Source organism: Emiliania huxleyi, assembly GCF_000372725.1.
Source record: "Emiliania huxleyi CCMP1516 unplaced genomic scaffold EMIHUscaffold_261, whole genome shotgun sequence".
In the NCBI taxonomy this organism is placed as follows: domain Eukaryota; phylum Haptophyta; order Isochrysidales; family Noelaerhabdaceae; genus Emiliania; species Emiliania huxleyi.
The window spans coordinates 1-17,287 of NW_005200081.1; the positions used below are offsets into that span (position 1 = coordinate 1).

At 66.7% G+C, this 17,287-nt stretch overlaps 4 protein-coding genes across 4 annotated transcripts; 2 read left to right on the top strand and 2 right to left on the bottom strand.

The window, feature by feature from the left end:
* Window positions 1-5,592: 5,592 nt before the first annotated feature.
* Window positions 5,593-7,872, top strand: EMIHUDRAFT_238020 (hypothetical protein; the record flags this gene model as incomplete). Its single annotated transcript, XM_005777324.1, has 3 exons — window positions 5,593-5,890; window positions 6,191-6,701; window positions 7,305-7,872. The coding sequence occupies 3 exons, from the start codon at window positions 5,593-5,595 to the stop codon at window positions 7,870-7,872; spliced, it is 1,377 nt and encodes a 458-aa protein (XP_005777381.1).
* Window positions 7,873-8,452: 580 nt separating this feature from the next.
* EMIHUDRAFT_367482 (hypothetical protein) lies at window positions 8,453-10,196 on the top strand. The gene is made up of 7 exons (XM_005777325.1): window positions 8,453-8,938; window positions 9,011-9,175; window positions 9,244-9,335; window positions 9,409-9,470; window positions 9,576-9,626; window positions 9,777-9,794; window positions 9,862-10,196. Exons 1-7 carry the CDS (start codon window positions 8,530-8,532, stop codon window positions 10,145-10,147), a joined length of 1,083 nt encoding a protein of 360 aa, XP_005777382.1. The 5' UTR covers window positions 8,453-8,529; the 3' UTR covers window positions 10,148-10,196.
* On the bottom strand, window positions 10,194-13,216 carry EMIHUDRAFT_469229 (hypothetical protein; the record flags this gene model as incomplete). Its single annotated transcript, XM_005777326.1, has 8 exons — window positions 10,194-10,751; window positions 10,772-10,845; window positions 11,332-11,443; window positions 11,890-11,970; window positions 12,046-12,083; window positions 12,356-12,383; window positions 12,582-12,660; window positions 12,724-13,216. 8 exons carry the CDS (start codon window positions 13,214-13,216, stop codon window positions 10,532-10,534), a joined length of 1,125 nt encoding a protein of 374 aa, XP_005777383.1. The 3' UTR covers window positions 10,194-10,531.
* A 198-nt stretch (window positions 13,217-13,414) lies between these two features.
* On the bottom strand, window positions 13,415-16,023 carry EMIHUDRAFT_238023 (hypothetical protein; the record flags this gene model as incomplete). The annotated part of the gene is made up of 8 exons (XM_005777327.1): window positions 13,415-13,597; window positions 13,677-13,754; window positions 14,035-14,172; window positions 14,243-14,329; window positions 14,406-15,011; window positions 15,131-15,169; window positions 15,439-15,790; window positions 15,956-16,023. The coding sequence occupies 8 exons, from the start codon at window positions 16,021-16,023 to the stop codon at window positions 13,415-13,417; spliced, it is 1,551 nt and encodes a 516-aa protein (XP_005777384.1).
* Window positions 16,024-17,287: the final 1,264 nt, after the last annotated feature.

A 17,287-nucleotide genomic window follows, 5' to 3' on the forward strand; every position in this document is an offset into this window, starting at 1 on the left:
CCGCAGCCCCCGGTTGCACATGAGCCGAGGTTGCACATGAACTCGGAAAAAGAATTTTCCGCGCGGAGAGAGAAGGACAGCGAAGAGCCTACCAGTGCGACGTCAAACATAAAGAAAACCCACGTGACACGCAGCTAAGCATCCCTTTTTGGGCCGCCGTCGGCAGTCGCGCGCGCGGCGTGTCACGATGAAAGCGAGCAGAGACGACAGCTTCTCACCTTGTGACGGCTTCCCAACGTCAAGCAGGCGACGCTGCCCCCGGCCGCGCACAGGACGCATCTGCAAGCAAGCTTAACCCAGGGTCCAGCACTCCACAGCGCGCTTCTCATCCTCAAGCACGCTACCCTGCGGCTGACTCCCGCCTTGTCGTCGTTGCTTCACAGCGACGTCAGATTTGCCTCGATGACGAGCTGGGCCGTGGGCATCGACCCCGCGCCGTCCGACCAAAGAAAGGGGGAGCCGGACGCTTTGCACGCGTCGGTGACGGACAGTCCAACAAAGTATCGCCGAAAACTCGTCGGATTGGCTATCGCTTTGCTCGTCGCTCTCGCCGTGCTGGTCCCTATCTTCACCGTCACCATTATGGGCCTCGTGCGAATGGAGAAGGTGAAGCTCGAACTTATTAGTCTCGACGTGGTACCCTCCGAGCTGACGAGCGGCGGCACTTCGTTTCGCGTCCGTGCACGTCCGAACAACATGCCATTCGCGCACAAGCTCGACATTGATAGCGCACGCTGCATCGCTTCAACAGAGAACGACTCCGCGGCGGTGCTCGACGTGGCACCCGCGAAATTGGGAAGCGAGACCGTCACGCTCGACGTCAATCTCCAGCTCAACAGTGGAGTCGGCCTAGTTGCATGGCGGGATGGGCTACACTCGGAGCTCACCTGTGTCGCCCGTGGAAGGCTCACCTCCGGCGCTCTCCGCTTCCAAGTCGCCTTCGAGGTGCCCCAACCCTCGAGCTCACCGTGCGCACAGACACCACCCTGACTGACAGATCTCCATGCCACCCCACCCACACAGTTCTCTCTTCGGTTCGACGCGGAGCCGGACCACCACGAATCCGTCCAGTTTGACGATTGGGCTCTCGAGGGGCTGAGCACTCTGAGCAGCAAGGCGCGCGTGAGCATTCCGCCCATGTCGCACCTCATTGGGAGCATCAACAGCGAGGCAGGCAAGGCTCTCTCGAGTGCCGTCACTGGCCCTCCCGCCCTCAACGTCACGGGGTTCAAGGCTGGCTTCTCTGAGCCCGCCGAGGCTGCTGGGGCGGGCTTCGCTGCTCGGCTCAACACTTTGAGCGGTCACGATGACGTCCTCGGTCTCGACCAAAAGACTCGCCTGGCCCTGAGCACTGGCGCCTTCCCGCTTGGGAAAGACGTGCCACTCGGCAACATCGAGATCTCGACCGACTTGGCACAAGATGCCTTCGGTCGAGTCACTCTGCGCACCAAACGCTTGCAGGAGCTGATGGCCGAGTTCCTCCCGGCCTCGACCGAACGTCTACGAATTGACGCTCAGGTGCTGCACCTCGCCTTCCGTCTCGTCTCCTTCCTCGAGCCCGCTGGCCCGTCGCATGCGCCATTCGTCGGCGACCTCAAAGTGCAAGCGGCGATTTCGGAGCACGAGCTCGACCTCGCAAACCTCCCAGACGAGATCGATCTCCTGTGGGGGCTGCAGTGCCTCGGCGAGGACTGCCGGCTTTATCCCACGCGGGCACACAAGCAGGGCAGCCACTTTCTCAGCAGCGCGTTTGCGGGCTTCATGTGCAGTGTCTCCTCGCGAAGCCTCTCCTCGAGCTTGCTCACCCGTGTCGCTGAAGCCAGCGGCATAGCAGGACTTGATGTGAGTGCTACAGCACACGTGCACGACGCTGTTTACCTCAAGGCCGTCGACTGGAAGGCTGTCGTCAGCGACCTTGGCGGGCCACTCGTATATGTTCAGGGCTCAGGCCAGGCACCCAACCGGATCTCGAGTTCGAGGCGGGGACGGCTCTTAACCAACGGCGAAGAGTCGGACTCGTCGATCTTGGAGGCGGGGCTGACGTTCATGCCGTCTGGACGATTGCTGGAATGGCTGCCGAGGTCCAAGCCGCTCTCCGGATGGGTCCACGTGGAGTGGGGAGACGACACGAACTCTCTCCTCCCAGTCAGCCTCGAGGCCAACGGCACCTTCGGCGACGACGGCTTCACCGCCCAAAGCACCCTCGACCTCGGCCGCAGCGACGGCGACGATCTCGTGAGCCCGGCGACCATGACGCTCGACATCGAGCCCTCCGGCGCTGCTGGCTTCGAGCCAGTGGCGGCCCGCCTCAGCGTCGAGTGGGACGAGGACCTCTTTCCGCTCTCTGCTCAGGGCGAGGTCGGCTACGGCGCGTCCTCGGTGGCGATGGAAGGCTCGGCGTCCGTCTCGCCGCTCGCTGCCTCGCTCTCGCTCACGCCGACCGACGTCGACTGGATGGACCCGCTCGCCGCCTCGGCCTCGCTCACCTTCGCCCCGAGCGACTCCGACTCGGGCGAGGAGGAGGAGGACGACCCGATCTTCCCGGTCGCGCTCGCGGTCAACGGCTCGTACGGCGCCGACGGCATCTCCGTCTACAGCACCCTCGACCTCGGGGACGGCGACGACGACGCCGTGCCGGGAGCGAGCATGACGCTCGACATCGAGCCCTCCGGCGCTGCTGGCTTCGAGCCAGTGGCGGCCCGCCTCAGCGTCGAGTGGAACGAGGACCTCTTTCCGCTCTCTGCTCAGGGCGAGGTCGGCTACGGCGCGTCCTCGGTGGCGATGGAAGGCTCGGCGTCCGTCTCGCCGCTCGCTGCCTCGCTCTCGCTCACGCCGACCGACGTCGACTGGATGGACCCGCTCTCCGCCTCGGCCTCGCTCACCTTCGCCCCGAGCGACTCCGACTCGGGCGAGGAGGAGGAGGACGACCCGATCTTCCCGGTCGCGCTCGCGGTCAACGGCTCGTACGGCGCCGACGGCATCTCCGTCTACAGCACCCTCGACCTCGGGGACGGCGACGACGACGCCGTGCCGGGAGCGAGCATGACGCTCGACATCGAGCCCTCTGGCGCTGCTGGCTTCGAGCCAGTGGCGGCCCGCCTCAGCGTCGAGTGGGACGAGGACCTCTTTCCGCTCTCTGCTCAGGGCGAGGTCGGCTACGGCGCGTCCTCGGTGGCGATGGAAGGCTCGGCGTCCGTCTCGCCGCTCGCTGCCTCGCTCTCGCTCACGCCGACCGACGTCGACTGGATGGACCCGCTCGCCACCTCGGCCTCGCTCACCTTCGCCCCGAGCGACTCCGACTCGGGCGAGGAGGAGGAGGACGACCCGATCTTCCCGGTCGCGCTCGCGGTCAACGGCTCGTACGGCGCCGACGGCATCTCCGTCTACAGCACCCTCGACCTCGGGGACGGCGACGACGACGCCGTGCCGGGAGCGAGCATGACGCTCGACATCGAGCCCTCCGGCGCTGCTGGCTTCGAGCCAGTGGCGGCCCGCCTCAGCGTCGAGTGGGACGAGGACCTCTTTCCGCTCTCTGCTCAGGGCGAGGTCGGCTACGGCGCGTCCTCGGTGGCGATGGAAGGCTCGGCGTCCGTCTCGCCGCTCGCTGCCTCGCTCTCGCTCACGCCGACCGACGTCGACTGGATGGACCCGCTCTCCGCCTCGGCCTCGCTCACCTTCGCCCCGAGCGACTCCGACTCGGGCGAGGAGGAGGAGGACGACCCGATCTTCCCGGTCGCGCTCGCGGTCAACGGCTCGTACGGCGCCGACGGCATCTCCGTCTACAGCACCCTCGACCTCGGGGACGGCGACGACGACGCCGTGCCGGGAGCGAGCATGACGCTCGACATCGAGCCCTCCGGCGCTGCTGGCTTCGAGCCAGTGGCGGCCCGCCTCAGCGTCGAGTGGGACGAGGACCTCTTTCCGCTCTCTGCTCAGGGCGAGGTCGGCTACGGCGCGTCCTCGGTGGCGATGGAAGGCTCGGCGTCCGTCTCGCCGCTCGCTGCCTCGCTCTCGCTCACGCCGACCGACGTTGACTGGATGGACCCGCTCGCCGCCTCGGCCTCGCTCACCTTCGCCCCGAGCGACTCCGACTCGGGCGAGGAGGAGGAGGACGACCCGATCTTCCCGGTCGCGCTCGCGGTCAACGGCTCGTACGGCGCCGACGGCATCTCCGTCTACAGCACCCTCGACCTCGGGGACGGCGACGACGACGCCGTGCCGGGAGCGAGCATGACGCTCGACATCGAGCCCTCCGGCGCTGCTGGCTTCGAGCCAGTGGCGGCCCGCCTCAGCGTCGAGTGGGACGAGGACCTCTTTCCGCTCTCTGCTCAGGGCGAGGTCGGCTACGGCGCGTCCTCGGTGGCGATGGAAGGCTCGGCGTCCGTCTCGCCGCTCGCTGCCTCGCTCTCGCTCACGCCGACCGACGTCAACTGGATGGACCCGCTCGCCGCCTCGGCCTCGCTCACCTTCGCCCCGAGCGACTCCGACTCGGGCGAGGAGGAGGAGGACGACCCGATCTTCCCGGTCGCGCTCGCGGTCAACGGCTCGTACGGCGCCGACGGCATCTCCGTCTACAGCACCCTCGACCTCAGGGACGGCGACGACGACGCCGTGCCGGGAGCGAGCATGACGCTCGACATCGAGCCCTCCGGCGCTGCTGGCTTCGAGCCAGTGGCGGCCCGCCTCAGCGTCGAGTGGGACGAGGACCTCTTTCCGCTCTCTGCTCAGGGCGAGGTCGGCTACGGCGCGTCCTCGGTGGCGATGGAAGGCTCGGCGTCCGTCTCGCCGCTCGCTGCCTCGCTCTCGCTCACGCCGACCGACGTCGACTGGATGGACCCGCTCTCCGCCTCGGCCTCGCTCACCTTCGCCCCGAGCGACTCCGACTCGGGCGAGGAGGAGGAGGACGACCCGATCTTCCCGGTCGCGCTCGCGGTCAACGGCTCGTACGGCGCCGACGGCATCTCCGTCTACAGCACCCTCGACCTCGGGGACGGCGACGACGACGCCGTGCCGGGAGCGAGCATGACGCTCGACATCGAGCCCTCCGGCGCTGCTGGCTTCGAGCCAGTGGCGGCCCGCCTCAGCGTCGAGTGGGACGAGGACCTCTTTCCGCTCTCTGCTCAGGGCGAGGTCGGCTACGGCGCGTCCTCGGTGGCGATGGAAGGCTCGGCGTCCGTCTCGCCGCTCGCTGCCTCGCTCTCGCTCACGCCGACCGACGTCGACTGGATGGACCCGCTCGCCGCCTCGGCCTCGCTCACCTTCGCCCCGAGCGACTCCGACTCGGGCGAGGAGGAGGAGGACGACCCGATCTTCCCGGTCGCGCTCGCGGTCAACGGCTCGTACGGCGCCGACGGCATCTCCGTCTACAGCACCCTCGACCTCGCTCGCAACGTGGAGGACGAGCTGGTTGGGCCAGTGACGATCGATGTCGCCATCGACAGTACTCTGCTCTCTTCTCCTGTGGTCACGCATGTCGACGCTAGGAGCGATGACCTGACCAACCTCCTCGTCGTCCTTCCTATTTCAGCCGGTAGCGTGGTACTCGGCGCTGCGGCGTCGTACATTGTCTTGAGTGACGACCAGCTCCAAGTGATGGCCTACTCTTGCTTCGCAATGGCAGCGACGGATCACCTGCTCCCCTCCTTGGGCATTTTGTCGCGCGAAGCGAACTACGAGTACGCGGTTGCTGTCACTATGACCGATCTTGTGGAGTCGCGCACGGCCCGCAGTGGTGCGACTGACGGCAATGACGGCGTCACTACGACCAACGCGACTCTCCTGAGGGAGGCCAGCGGCCGTTCAGGCCGATTTTCCCTCCAATCCTCCGATGACGAGAGCCCCTGGGGGATCGTCTCTTCTCTCGTAGAGGCGAGCGGCAGCCTCCTCGATAGTATAGCCGTCCAGCCGCCCTCGCCGCCGCCCTCTGCCTCGCCGTCGCCTCCCCCGCCATCTGCCTCGCCGTCGCCGCCCCCGCCATCTGCCTTGCCGTCGCCACCGCCGTCTGCGTCGCCCTCGCCGCCGCCCTCGCCGGCCCCTCCACCGCCGAGCCTTCCGCCTCCGCCCTCGCCGCCGCCGCCCTCGCCGCCGCCGCCAACCCCTCCGCCACCTGCGCCTCCGCCACCAACCCCGCCGCCGTCCCCGCCGCCATATGCGCCTAAGGGAGTCAAGGTCGTCACCGAAGCAGAGACAGGTGAGACTGTAAGCGAACGCCGCCGTCAACGCTCCCTGCTCGACGCCAAACTCATGTACGGCAAGTCCGCGGCGGTGCTGTACCAATATGCCGACGGCATCTCTCTCAACGCGGAGTTCTTCCTCATCGACGAAGTCACCGGGACCGATCTCGACGAGGAAAAACTCCTCGACCTTTGCGCCTCGAAAGGAGCGACATGCAGCATCGGCGACGGCACAGGCACCGTCGGCGACCCGCTCGCGTTGCGACAGCTGCTTGACCGCACCGACACGATCCGTGCGACCGCTCTCCTTACCACCGCCGAAGTTGAGGATGGCGCCGCGGGCACTGGCGTCGCCGTCGTATACGATGGTAAGGTGGAGGTCGTTGCCAAGACTACCGCCATCGCGGACAGCGGGGAGTCGCTCGAGAGCTTAGCCGCCAGCCTGACCGCGACGAACGAGGCGAAGATGACAGAGCTTCGCGACAATACTCTCCTCCAGGGCACATTGGCCTTTGAGAGCCAGCAACTGTTCCCTCCTCGGCCGCCACCATCGTCGCCGCCGAGGCACCCTCCGTCCCCGCCACCCCCTTCTCCCCCACCGATCCCGCCGCCGAACCCTCCGCCTCCGTCGCCGCCGCCGCCAACGCCGCCGCCTCCGTCGCCGCCGCCGCCAACGCCGCCGCCTCCGGCGGCGCCGCCGCCGACCCCTCCCCCTCCCTCGCCGCCGCCGCCAACGCCGCCGCCTCCGTCGCTGCCGCCGCCGACCCCTCCGCCTCCATCTCCGCCGCCGCCATTCTACCCTCCCGGGATTCCTGCAGATGAGCCCCAGGCGCCTCCTCCGCCGCCGGTTTCGCCGCCGCCCTCGCCGCCGCCGCCGACCCCTCCGCCGCCCTCGCCGCCGCCGCCGACCCCTCCGCCTCCATTGCCGCCGCCTCCGACCCCTCCTCCGTCAGCGTCGCCCTCGCCGCCGCCGCCATCCGTGTCGCCCTCGCCGCCACAGCCGCCTGCGCTGCCCTCATTTGCACCTCCCACCCTACCGCCGCCGTCCCCGCCATCAACGGCACCGGCGCCATCGCCGTCGCCGTCGGGAGAGCTGGGCTCATTCCAGGTCATCGCCTCCTTCTCCGCGAGCGGCGACGTGAGCGATTTTGACGAGGCCATCAAAGAAGGCATCCTCGAGAAGCTTGCTGACCTGGCAGGCTTTGTCGTCGCGCCTTTCGGCTCGAAGATCGAGGTCCGCGCCGGAAGCGTCGTCGTCGTTGCCACATTTCCAGGGCTCACGCAGGGGCAAGCGAATGCGGCCGAGAGCAGCCTCGCCTCGTATTCCGGGGCGACGGGCCAAGAGGACTTTGAAGAGGCCATGAGCCCCGTCCTTGGGGGCATCTCCATCCTGAGCCCCTTTGCGGTCGACATCGTGGACAACGAGGAGCCAACCAAGAAGAGCTCGAGCACCGCTGTCGTCGCCATCGTGGCCGTGGCTGGGGTGGCCGTCGTGGCGGCCCTCCTCGTCGGTGGCTACATATGCTACAAGAAGAAGGATCGGCGTGCTCGTGTCTCAGTCGTGGGACAGATGGAGGGGGCCGAGCCAAGCCGCAGGACTTCAAAGACGGATCTGGAAGGTGCGCCCGATGGCGATGTGGACGCAAATTCCGGACAGACGCCACGGACCTCCGTCTACCGTACCTCCGATGGCATTTGACAGGCTGTTCACGGGACTCCTTTCATTGTCATTGTTCAATACTTAACAAGTACGAAGGTCGAGAGGCGGTACCTCTGAGAAACAAGCGAGGACGCGCTGGACACGTTGGGCCCACAGCGTTGATTATCTGTTCGTGACGCCGCACGAGCTCTGATTGACTATTCATTACGCTCGCATGGAGCCAGCTACAGCCATTGTGTTACTTTAAGATGGGGAGAGCTGTTTGTTTGGGAGAGGTTTTGGGGCTGTACGTCTGCCCGGCTGTACGTCTACTGTACGTGACTAGAGCTCTACGCATGGTTAACACGTCTGGCAAAAGCTCGAACCCGTGCGTTATTTTCTCTTTATACAGACCCGGGGCGCCACCTCGTGAGCTGCCCCTGCCTGTGTCTGTGAGCTGGCTGCGATCTGTCTGTCTGTGCGTCCAGCAGTCTGGACTCACCCACGAGCGATATGGCCGAGCTACACGCATTGCTCACAGGGTGCTTGCTACAGGGGTGTTGGAAAATTGACTGGCCTTTTTACACGGATTGCTCACAGGGTGCTATGCCGAAGTGTTTCTTTCGTGCCTTGGAGTCCGCCGTGCTCCGCTTGTGTCGGCTGGGACCCGGACCGGGGGACTTTCTGACCCCAAGCTCGCCTGCGAACGGGCTGCCAATGGCTACGCAAAAGGGCTTCCGCATCGAGCACGTCGTGGGGCAAGGGCGCATCATGCGGGCGAGTCGCCGCTATGAGCCCGGCGACACGGTGCTACGCGAGCCGCCCTGCCTCACGTGGCCTCACGACGACGCGGAGCAGCTAATCTCGTCCTTCATGTGCGCCTCGGCGGACGTGCAAGCTGCGGTGCTCGACATGGCCGCGCCGGACGCCGACGCGGGCCTCAGCTGCATCGTCTCGGACCACGCGAGGATGGAGGCGGTGGCGGAGCGAGCGGCCCGCTCTGCCGAGAGGAGCAGCCTCGCCGCGCGCATGGCGGAGGCGTACGACGGCCCGCGTGCCGCCGATCTCTTTGAGCACCTACTCCTCATTGGGGACATCAACGCGCATGCCTTCGGGAAGCGCGCCGGCGCTCGTCATCGAGGTGGCGGCTGGCGTGAGCGTTCTGCGCGGCCGCACGCCGGCCACTCTCGACCTGTAGGCCTCTTCCCGATTGCGGCGAAGGCCAACCACTCTTGCTCGCCAAATTGCGGCCACAGCACTAGAGTCGGCGGGGAGATGCACTACTTCGCGACGTGCACCATCGAGGCTGGCGACGAGATCGTCATCTCGTATCTCGACCAGCTCTGGTCCACGACACGAGAAGGCGAGGGATGCCGCCTCACAATGTGTCGGCGATGTCTCGGCTTACATCTCGGCTATGCCTATGGTTAGAGCGGCGGCGCGTGCTCCTTACCCAGAAGCTCTTCTACTGCACTTGCCCGCGCTGCAGCCGGGCGGACAGCGGCGGCGGCGGGCGGCCGCCGCCGAGTCGAGCGAGCTTGACACCTAGTACGCAGTTGTGGGACCGCTACTCAGCTGCGTGGCAGGCGGCCGCCGCTCGAGGAGATCGAGCCGGACTCGCGCGGAGGCGAGTGGACGGCGCCGCAGCAGCTCGCACGGCGAGATTACCCGAGATTGCCCGAGATGACCCGAGATGTGCCGCCGCAGCAGCTCGCCAAGGTAGGACGAGTCGTCTCTCATTATGGCTCCTTGCTGGTCGCCAGGGCGGAGTGCGCGGCGGCGGGCTGCGCCGAGGAGTGCGCCACTCTGGGCTTGCGCTCCTAGATGGCGACCATCTAGATGGCGAGTGCAGACAGTTGGTGCAGAGGGCCGGCATGCACCAGCCGCCAGCTGCCAGAGGACACGAGCCTGGCGCTGCACAGCGGTGTTGCGCCGCCTCAGTGCCGGAGTCTGCGACTAGGCTTGTGCTCGCCGCACGCGCCGTGCGAGGCCTCTCTGTGCGCTGTGAGTGTGCACAGCGTCTCTTCACAGGCTTGCAGCTGTAAATAGGTGCGCAGACCTCGTCGGCAAGGCCGTGACCGCGTTCCTCGCTTGCCGCGCGGAGGCTGCCGAGGCGACGAAGCGAGGGCTGCCGATCGCCTCGGCGACCACCACCGCGCTGAGCGCGCAGATCAGCGGCCGGTACTGCCGCTGGGCGGTGCTGCAGTTTGGGGCGGAGGACCGGGCCGTGGCGCTGATGCTTCGCAGCCGCTGCAACAGCTGCGCACCAGAGCTGGGCCGGGTCGTGACACCTGACACGGATGGCGGGAGCGAGACGGAGAGAAAAAGAGCGTGAGTGAGGGCTGAGGCAGCGCGCAGTGTGTTAAACCTTAAAGAGAACACGGACTTGTCTTTTCGGGAAACTTGTGACTGACTGTACACGATATTTTTACACATGTGTTGTTGTTGGCGGCGCATGTCGAAGAGGACGACGTCCGCACATCAGCGGTCCGGATGAACAACAGCCACCCATCCGTTTAATGTCCCCGCGTTTAGTCCCCGCCGAGAATTCAGCGCGCCCCCCGCCGTCCGGGGAGCGTGGGTGCCTGGGCGCGCATCAGAAGCCCATCACGTCGGTCTTTGTCACCTTGAGCGCCTTCTCGTCGGTCTTTGCGGCGAAGCCCGTCCCCTCGACCCGCAGCGGGATGATGTCCTGTGCGCTCGAGTGCAAACACCCGCGTCACGGCGCCAGGGCCAGGGCCAGGGCGGGCGTACACGCATATCGCGCGGTGTGCTCATCGCGTGCGCAGCGAATGCAGTGGCGGCTGAGTGCGAGTCCTCTCGAGTGCTGGCCGGAGCACGGGGGTTGCGGGCTTCCGCACGCTAGCGGCTGCTCTTCCTTCCCCTCGAGGTTCGCGTGGGCGGCGAATCTCGGCGCATCTCGGCGCATCTCGGCGCATCTCGGCGCGTCTCGGCGCATCTCGGCGCGTCTCGGCTAGTCGGCTCCTTCTCCTTGAGGCGCGTGGGCGGGTCCGTGAAGGGGTCGACCATGTCCTGAGGGGAGGCGTCGTGGGCGTGTCGTGGGCGTGTCGTGGGCGTGTCGTGGGCGTGTCGTTGGCGTCGTGTGCGTTCTCTCGGGGGCGCGGCGAAGGTGAGGGAAGAAGGAGAGTGGGGGGAGGACGAGAGGGCGAGGGGAGAAGAGGAGGAGGGGGAGAAGAGGAGGAGGGGGAGAAGAGGAGGAGAGGAGGGGAGAGGAGGAGAGGAGGAGAGGAGGAGAGGAGGAGAGGAGGAGAGGAGTGGAGAGGAGGAGAGGAGGAGAGGAGTGGAGAGGAGGAGAGGAGGAGAGGAGGAGAGGAGAGGAGGAGAGGAGGAGAGGAGGAGAGGAGGAGAGGAGGAGAGGAGTGGAGAGGAGGAGAGGAGGAGGGGGAGAAGAGGAGGAGAGGAGGGGAGAGGGGGAGAGGAGGAGAGGGGGAGAGGAGGAGAGGAGGAGAGGAGGAGAGGAGGAGAGGAGGGGAGAGGAGGAGTGCAGGGTTGCTGCGCCTTTTTGATGATTGAGTCGACGCACGAGACAGAGACGACGGTGCCGCTCGGGCGGAGGAAGGCGGCGGGGTTGGTGTTGGAGAGGGCCTTCTTCGAGAGCGGGCAGATGTACCTGGCACCCCGGGCCGGACCTCGGGGCATGGAGGGCGGCGGCCTCGCTGCGCCTCTCGCTGCGCGGCGGTGCGTCTCTTACGGGGAGATGCGGGGAGATGCGGGGAGATGCGGGCAGGTGCGGGGAGATGCGGGGCAGGTGCGGGGAGATGCGGGGAGATGCGGGGCAGATGCGGGGAGATGCGGGGCAGGTGCGGGGCAGGGGCAGGTGCGGGGAGATGCGGGGAGATGCGGGGAGATGCGGGGAGATGCGGGGAGATGCGGGCAGGTGCGGGGAGATGCGGGGCAGGTGCGGGGAGATGCGGGGAGATGCGGGGCAGATGCGGGGAGATGCGGGGCAGGTGCGGGGCAGGGGCAGGTGCGGGGAGATGCGGGGAGATGCGGGGAGATGCGGGGCAGGTGCGGGGAGATGCGGGGAGATGCGGGGCAAGTGCGGGGAGAGGTTGCCTCTCATTGCGCGGCTTCGCGAGCGTCTCGGCGGAGGTGAGGGACTCGTCCGCGCGCGTGAAGGAGAGCGGGTAGAGCTGCCTGTCGGGGCGTGTCGCGGACATGTGACGGCCGTGTGCCGCCTCTGCAGTGTGTGGAGCACGGAGCGGCGTCTGCTTGAGCTTGAGGGGCTCGTTCGTGATCGGGCAGCGGACCTGCGGTTCGGGTTCGGGTTCGGGTTCGGGTTCGGGTTCGGGTTCGGGTTAGTGAGAGGGCAGCGGACCTGCGGCGCACCGGCGCACACAGGCGCACACACGAGCAAACAAGAGCACACAAGAGCTCACAAGAGTCGGGCACGCACCCTCTCGAGATAGAGATCTCGAGCGCTACTCGGAGCACGTCCATCTCTCCTCAGCACCCGGGCCTCTGTCAGCACCCGGGCCTCTCCGCAGCACCGGGTCTCTCCTCAGCATCTACAGCAGCGGACGACTCCGTCGGGCTTGTCCAGAAGGCTCCTGTGGAGAGACGGGACGGTGTGAAGAGGCGCCGATCACAAGCGCCGAGCACACCGCGTCCCCCGCGCTTCGAGGCGAGGGCAGCGAGTGCGGCTGCGACACAGCGGGCGGGTGCGGCCCGGAGCAGCCTCTCCTCGAGCGCTAGTGTGAAGACGACTGCTCATTCTCTCTCTCTCTTTGCATCTAGGCGCAGCGTGCTTGGACTGCGGCGTCAGCTGCGGGACCCAAAAGCTGGTGTCCGCCGCGTGCTTGCCGGTGTCCTCCACGAGCGTGCGGCCTGCCCAACACACCGAGCCGTGAAGAACCCCCCCCCCCCCTTTCGGCCAGGGCGCGCGCGCACCCATCAGCGCGCCGACTGCGCCGCCGGAGGACGACGGGTCGCTGGGTCGGCGGGAGGCGAGGTCGGACTTGGAGAGGCCCTCCTGCCTCGCCACGAACTCCTCCACCCGCTGGTCCGCCGCGCGCGCCGCCTCGCTCGCCGCGCCCGCCGCCTCTGCCTCCTGCTGCGCCGTCCACGCGCGCAGCTCGCGCTCAATCTCCGCCTTGCGGTCGAGGATGTACTGGTAAATGACCTGCTTGTCGTAGACGACGCCCTTGGGCGTGATGACGGGATCGACGCACGGCACTAGCGTCAGGCTGCACGCGTCCAAGTCCTTCATCGCGTCGCTGTCGAGCGTCCGCTTGTGGCTGCCCCAGCCAGTGTCGACGAAGTTCCCTCCGGCGGTGTTGTGGCCGCCAAGGAGGCCCGAGGAGTGGCGGCCGTACTTGGCAGCCTGCCGCTCCGCGTGCGAGAAGAAGGCGCGCTCGTTGTTGTTCTTGGAGTGCTTTCCCATGACGGCTGCGGCAAGTGGTGCGCGCTGCTGCCTGCCGGCGCGCGAAGAAGAATTTTACAAGGATGTGCGAAGAAGAAACCGGCCCGCTACCGGCTAAGGTGTCTGTCCTCGACCCAGCCCTAGCTTGGGATGTCCGTTTTATTTATTTATTTATACAGCTCGGCATCACTTGTTTCCTCTTTCTCAGAATTAAGAAAATTACATCCCTGACCCTGTATCAAACCAATACGCAATAGCAACCGAGTCGTGGTCGTGGTAGCCTCGACGCCCCCCACGCGTGCCACTGCCGGCGCAGCCTCCGCCGCCGCCTTCGAACATCAGCCAAGCGGGCTTTGCTCGAGCCTGAGCGATGCCGTCGACGCAGGTCTGCTTCCAGCGCGCCTTGCATCTCTCAGGCGAGAACCGTCTGGAGGAGCTTCTCAGTCTGTACGAGCAGGCCGCCCTCCGACGCGAGGCCCACCATCGCGTTCGCAGCATCAACGGTCTGCACGATCGTGCTCCCCGCCTCGAGGTCCAGAATCTCGCGGATGCGCGCCACCTATCGAAAGACATGTGTCACTTTGCTGAAGGCCAGTCGATGGGCGAACGCGACGGTCCCCACATTAAGCGTCATGTGGCGCGTGGGGGTGAGCTAGAGGGGGGGGGGGGCACCTTATCCACCAGAGTGTCTTCGCCCGTAATCAGGCTCGATGCGCCTTGCGGCGATTTAGGCGCGCCGCTGCTCTTTCCCATGCTAGCCACCTGCTCGGGGGGGGGCGGCGGCGGGGGGGGGGGGTAGCTAATCCGACCAGAGCGGGCGCCCCCGCTTTGCCAATCACCTGCTGACCCAACGCCGCCATCTCGTCTTTCAGCGCCGCCTTCGCATTGGCGAGCTCGGAAACCTGCGCGCGCAGCTCCGTGTTGCTGGTCGACACTGCCTGCACCCGCATCCCCAGCGCCACGATGAGCCGCTGCGCCTGCTCGCGTGCTGAGGATAGTGAGTGCAGCGGAGGAGAGAAAGGGGGGTGGGAGGGCTGGATGGTTGACGCGGCCGGACAGAGAGAACGGCGGCGGGCGCTTTGCCTGCTCGTTTGCGACGGCGAGCCGCCGCACGTGCGCCTCAAGCGCACCCACCTGTGGAAAGGGGGGTGGGCGCAGGAGGGGGGTGGGGTGGTAGCACATTTCGAGTCTCGGGCCAGCGGCTTTACACCCGCTGGAGCATTTGTTCGTCCTCCTTTGACGCGTGGTCAGAGAGGACCCCGCTCTCGCAATCTGTAGGCCACGCCGGTAGATCCTCCAAACTTGTGCGGCGCGCGCTCAGCGCCTCAAGCATCGCGCACTCCTCCCCAATGCCATCGCCCTCCGCCGCGGCGTCCCCACTCTGCTCGTCCCCATTGGCGGTGGCAAAGGCGCCGCCTCCGACGGGATCGAGTAGCGCCTCGGCAGACACCTGGCCCGCGACCGCTCCCGCCGCCTCAGAAAGGCTCTCTACCCCGTCTCGCTCCGCCTCGCCGGTCTCGTGCGGCGGCACTCTCTGCTGCACGCCCGACACCACCTCACTCAGCGCCACCGGCTCTCCACCACCGCCGTTTCTGCCTCCGCCACCGCCAGCGTTGACAGCGGCGTCCTGCACAGCGCTGTCCTCCGTCGCTCCCTCGACTCCGTTCCGCGCACTGGGCGTCGGGGAGAGGGGCGTCTCGTTCGTCCGGGGCAGTCTCTTGATGAGCCGCAAAAGCGATGTGGCGGCGGCCCGTGCATCGCCGCTCCCCTCGCTGGCGAGCGCCATCAAGGGCGGGATCCCGCCCGACTGGACAATCTACGTGCGGAACGGGGTGTCGCTGGGGGGTGAGAGTGGCTGCCGTCGCAGTGGAGGGCATATGGCAGGGGGGTAGGCTGGAAGGAGGGTCAGAAACGCTCCTCCATGCGGTTCGCCACTGGGTGCGCAATCTTGACCAGCGCCCCCGCCGCGAGGTCCTGCGCGCCGCCGGTGGACTCGCCCAACATTGCTACCAGCGGAGGGATCGCGCCCGCCTCGGCAATGGCCACGCGATGCTCGACATGACTGTGAGCGAGCTGGGTCAGCGCCACCGCGCCGCGCGAGCGGAGGTCGAGCCGGCTGGGGGCAGGAGCGACGGTGTCAGTGAGAACGGGAGGAGGGCGAGGCGGCTGCAAAGTAACCTTCGGCAGGAGTGTCTACCCGGGGCGCGTCAGTGGGGAAGATGCCTGCTGCGCAGCAGGCCGACCAGCGGCGGGATCGCCCCGGCCGAAGCGACCGTCACCCGCGTCTCGGGGCTGTCCTGCATGAGTGTGGCGAGGATGCTGGCGCTCTCTCCCTGGAAGAGCGGCGAGCCTACGGGAATGTCGCACAAAGGTGCCGGGGCGGATCTTGGGAGCCCCTCTTGATTGAATGGCGAGCCGTTGCTCAGCGCTGCCACGAGCGGCGCGACTGCGCCGCCTTGCAGTAGCGCTGGGCGGAGGTCGCCGGCAGAGCAGCTGAGCAAGTTGTGCAGCGCGCGGGTCGCCTCGACTCTGGCTAGCTCGCACGCGCCCTTGAGGAAAGCCACCAAAGGCGGCACGACATTGGTTTCAAAGAGCCTACTCACACACACTGAACCTTTTGTGAAACGACGACCCGTTCGTCTCAAAGCGGCACGGCGTCGGTCTCAAGGGGCCGATTGGCGCTGCTGTCGGTGGCAAGGTGCGTCAGCGCCTCCGCCGCCTCGACCTAATGGACAATGCTTGATGCTCACAACGAATCACTCGCGATTGAGCACCTCTGCCGCGTTGACCTTGACGGAGTCACTCTCGGCCGAGCTGACCAGGCACATGAGGAGAGGGATTGCTCCGGCCCTGGCGAGGCAGCTCAGCGCCTCTGCCCGACCGCAAGCGCCGCCTTGTTCGCGCGAGAGCCGCGCTACCGCGAATGTGGCCGTCTCCCTGACCTGCCGGACGTGCCGCCGCCCCTGCCACCCCTGTGTCAGTGTGCCTGTGGTAGTGAGAGACTGCCAGCAAGAAGCTGGAGGCAGGTCGCTAGACTGAGATGAGACCGCCAGTGGAGTTGGGAGCCCACCGTGCACCGCGCTGCGAGCCTGTCGTGTCCCTTGTCAGGAGCAGGAGAGCCCCACCTGTCCCCCTGATCGTCCTTCCAAAAATCCTGCTCGTGCAGGTGGGGACCCTGTCATCCTCCCCCATCCCTCGTTTGGGTTGTCTGTTTTCTTTCTTTCTTTCTTTTTGGGAGGACGGCACGTCGCCACCACACAGGGATTTTAAGCCAGTTGGCGCCCGTTATAAAATTCCCGTGCCTAGTGTAAAGAAAGAAAGAAAACAGACAATGGCTCCCATCCCTCCATTGGGTGTTTTCTTTCTTTCTTTCTACGGCCGTTTAGTGGAAATTCTTTTTCTGGCGGCTTCGAAGCGCGCGGTGGACTGAACGGATGCTGACACTGCTGGTCCTGCTGCGGCACGCGGAGGCAGCGGCCACAATCGCGAGTCCCTGCTTCCCGGCACCGGGTCCGTGCCTGCTAGAGCCAAACACGTGGGGCGCACGCGCCGGCAGCAGCGACTGGGGGTTCTCTGGTGTGAGTGGTGCGAGCGCCGGTGCCGGTGCGGCGCTGCTGCTGTCGATGGCCCTCGTCGCTGCCGCGCTCGCGCTGCGTGGTCGCGTATATGCTCGCCGCGCCTCAACAGCTGTAGACCAGCCGCCGGCGACAGAGCTTACGCTGCTCCCGTTTAGCCAAGGGCTCTCGATGCTCGGGCTCGCGGCGCAGCTCGGCGCGGCGGCCGCCGCGGCGCCCGGCGAGGCGCGTGCCGCCGCCGAGACGCCGCTGCAGGCCGAGCGACCGCACGGGCATCAGGCCACGACCACCCAGTACCAACTGTTTCCCCCTGAGTAGCCCCGCGAGGCCCGTTGAACCCTCTCTCTTCGCGGATGGCGGATCGCAGCGCGCCGACGCGAAATGCGCCGAGCGTGGAGCTCGTTGCGCGTGGCCGAAGCAGGTAGCACGCGCTGGGGGAGTGTGTGAGGCGTTGTACGATCTTACGCCACACAGTGACCCGTTGCCGTTGGTGTGACTGTGACGTGCAACCAGGATG

Bases quoted from the DNA above. Each gene is read 5' to 3' on its own strand.
- EMIHUDRAFT_367482 (XM_005777325.1), top strand. From the start codon at position 8,530: ATGGCTACGCAAAAGGGCTTCCGCATCGAGCACGTCGTGGGGCAAGGG. The intron at 8,939-9,010 runs GCGCTCGTCATC...CTCGACCTGTAG, and splicing joins TGCCTTCGGGAAGCGCGCCG to GCCTCTTCCCGATTGCGGCG. The intron at 9,176-9,243 runs GCGAGGGATGCC...GCCTATGGTTAG, and splicing joins CTGGTCCACGACACGAGAAG to AGCGGCGGCGCGTGCTCCTT.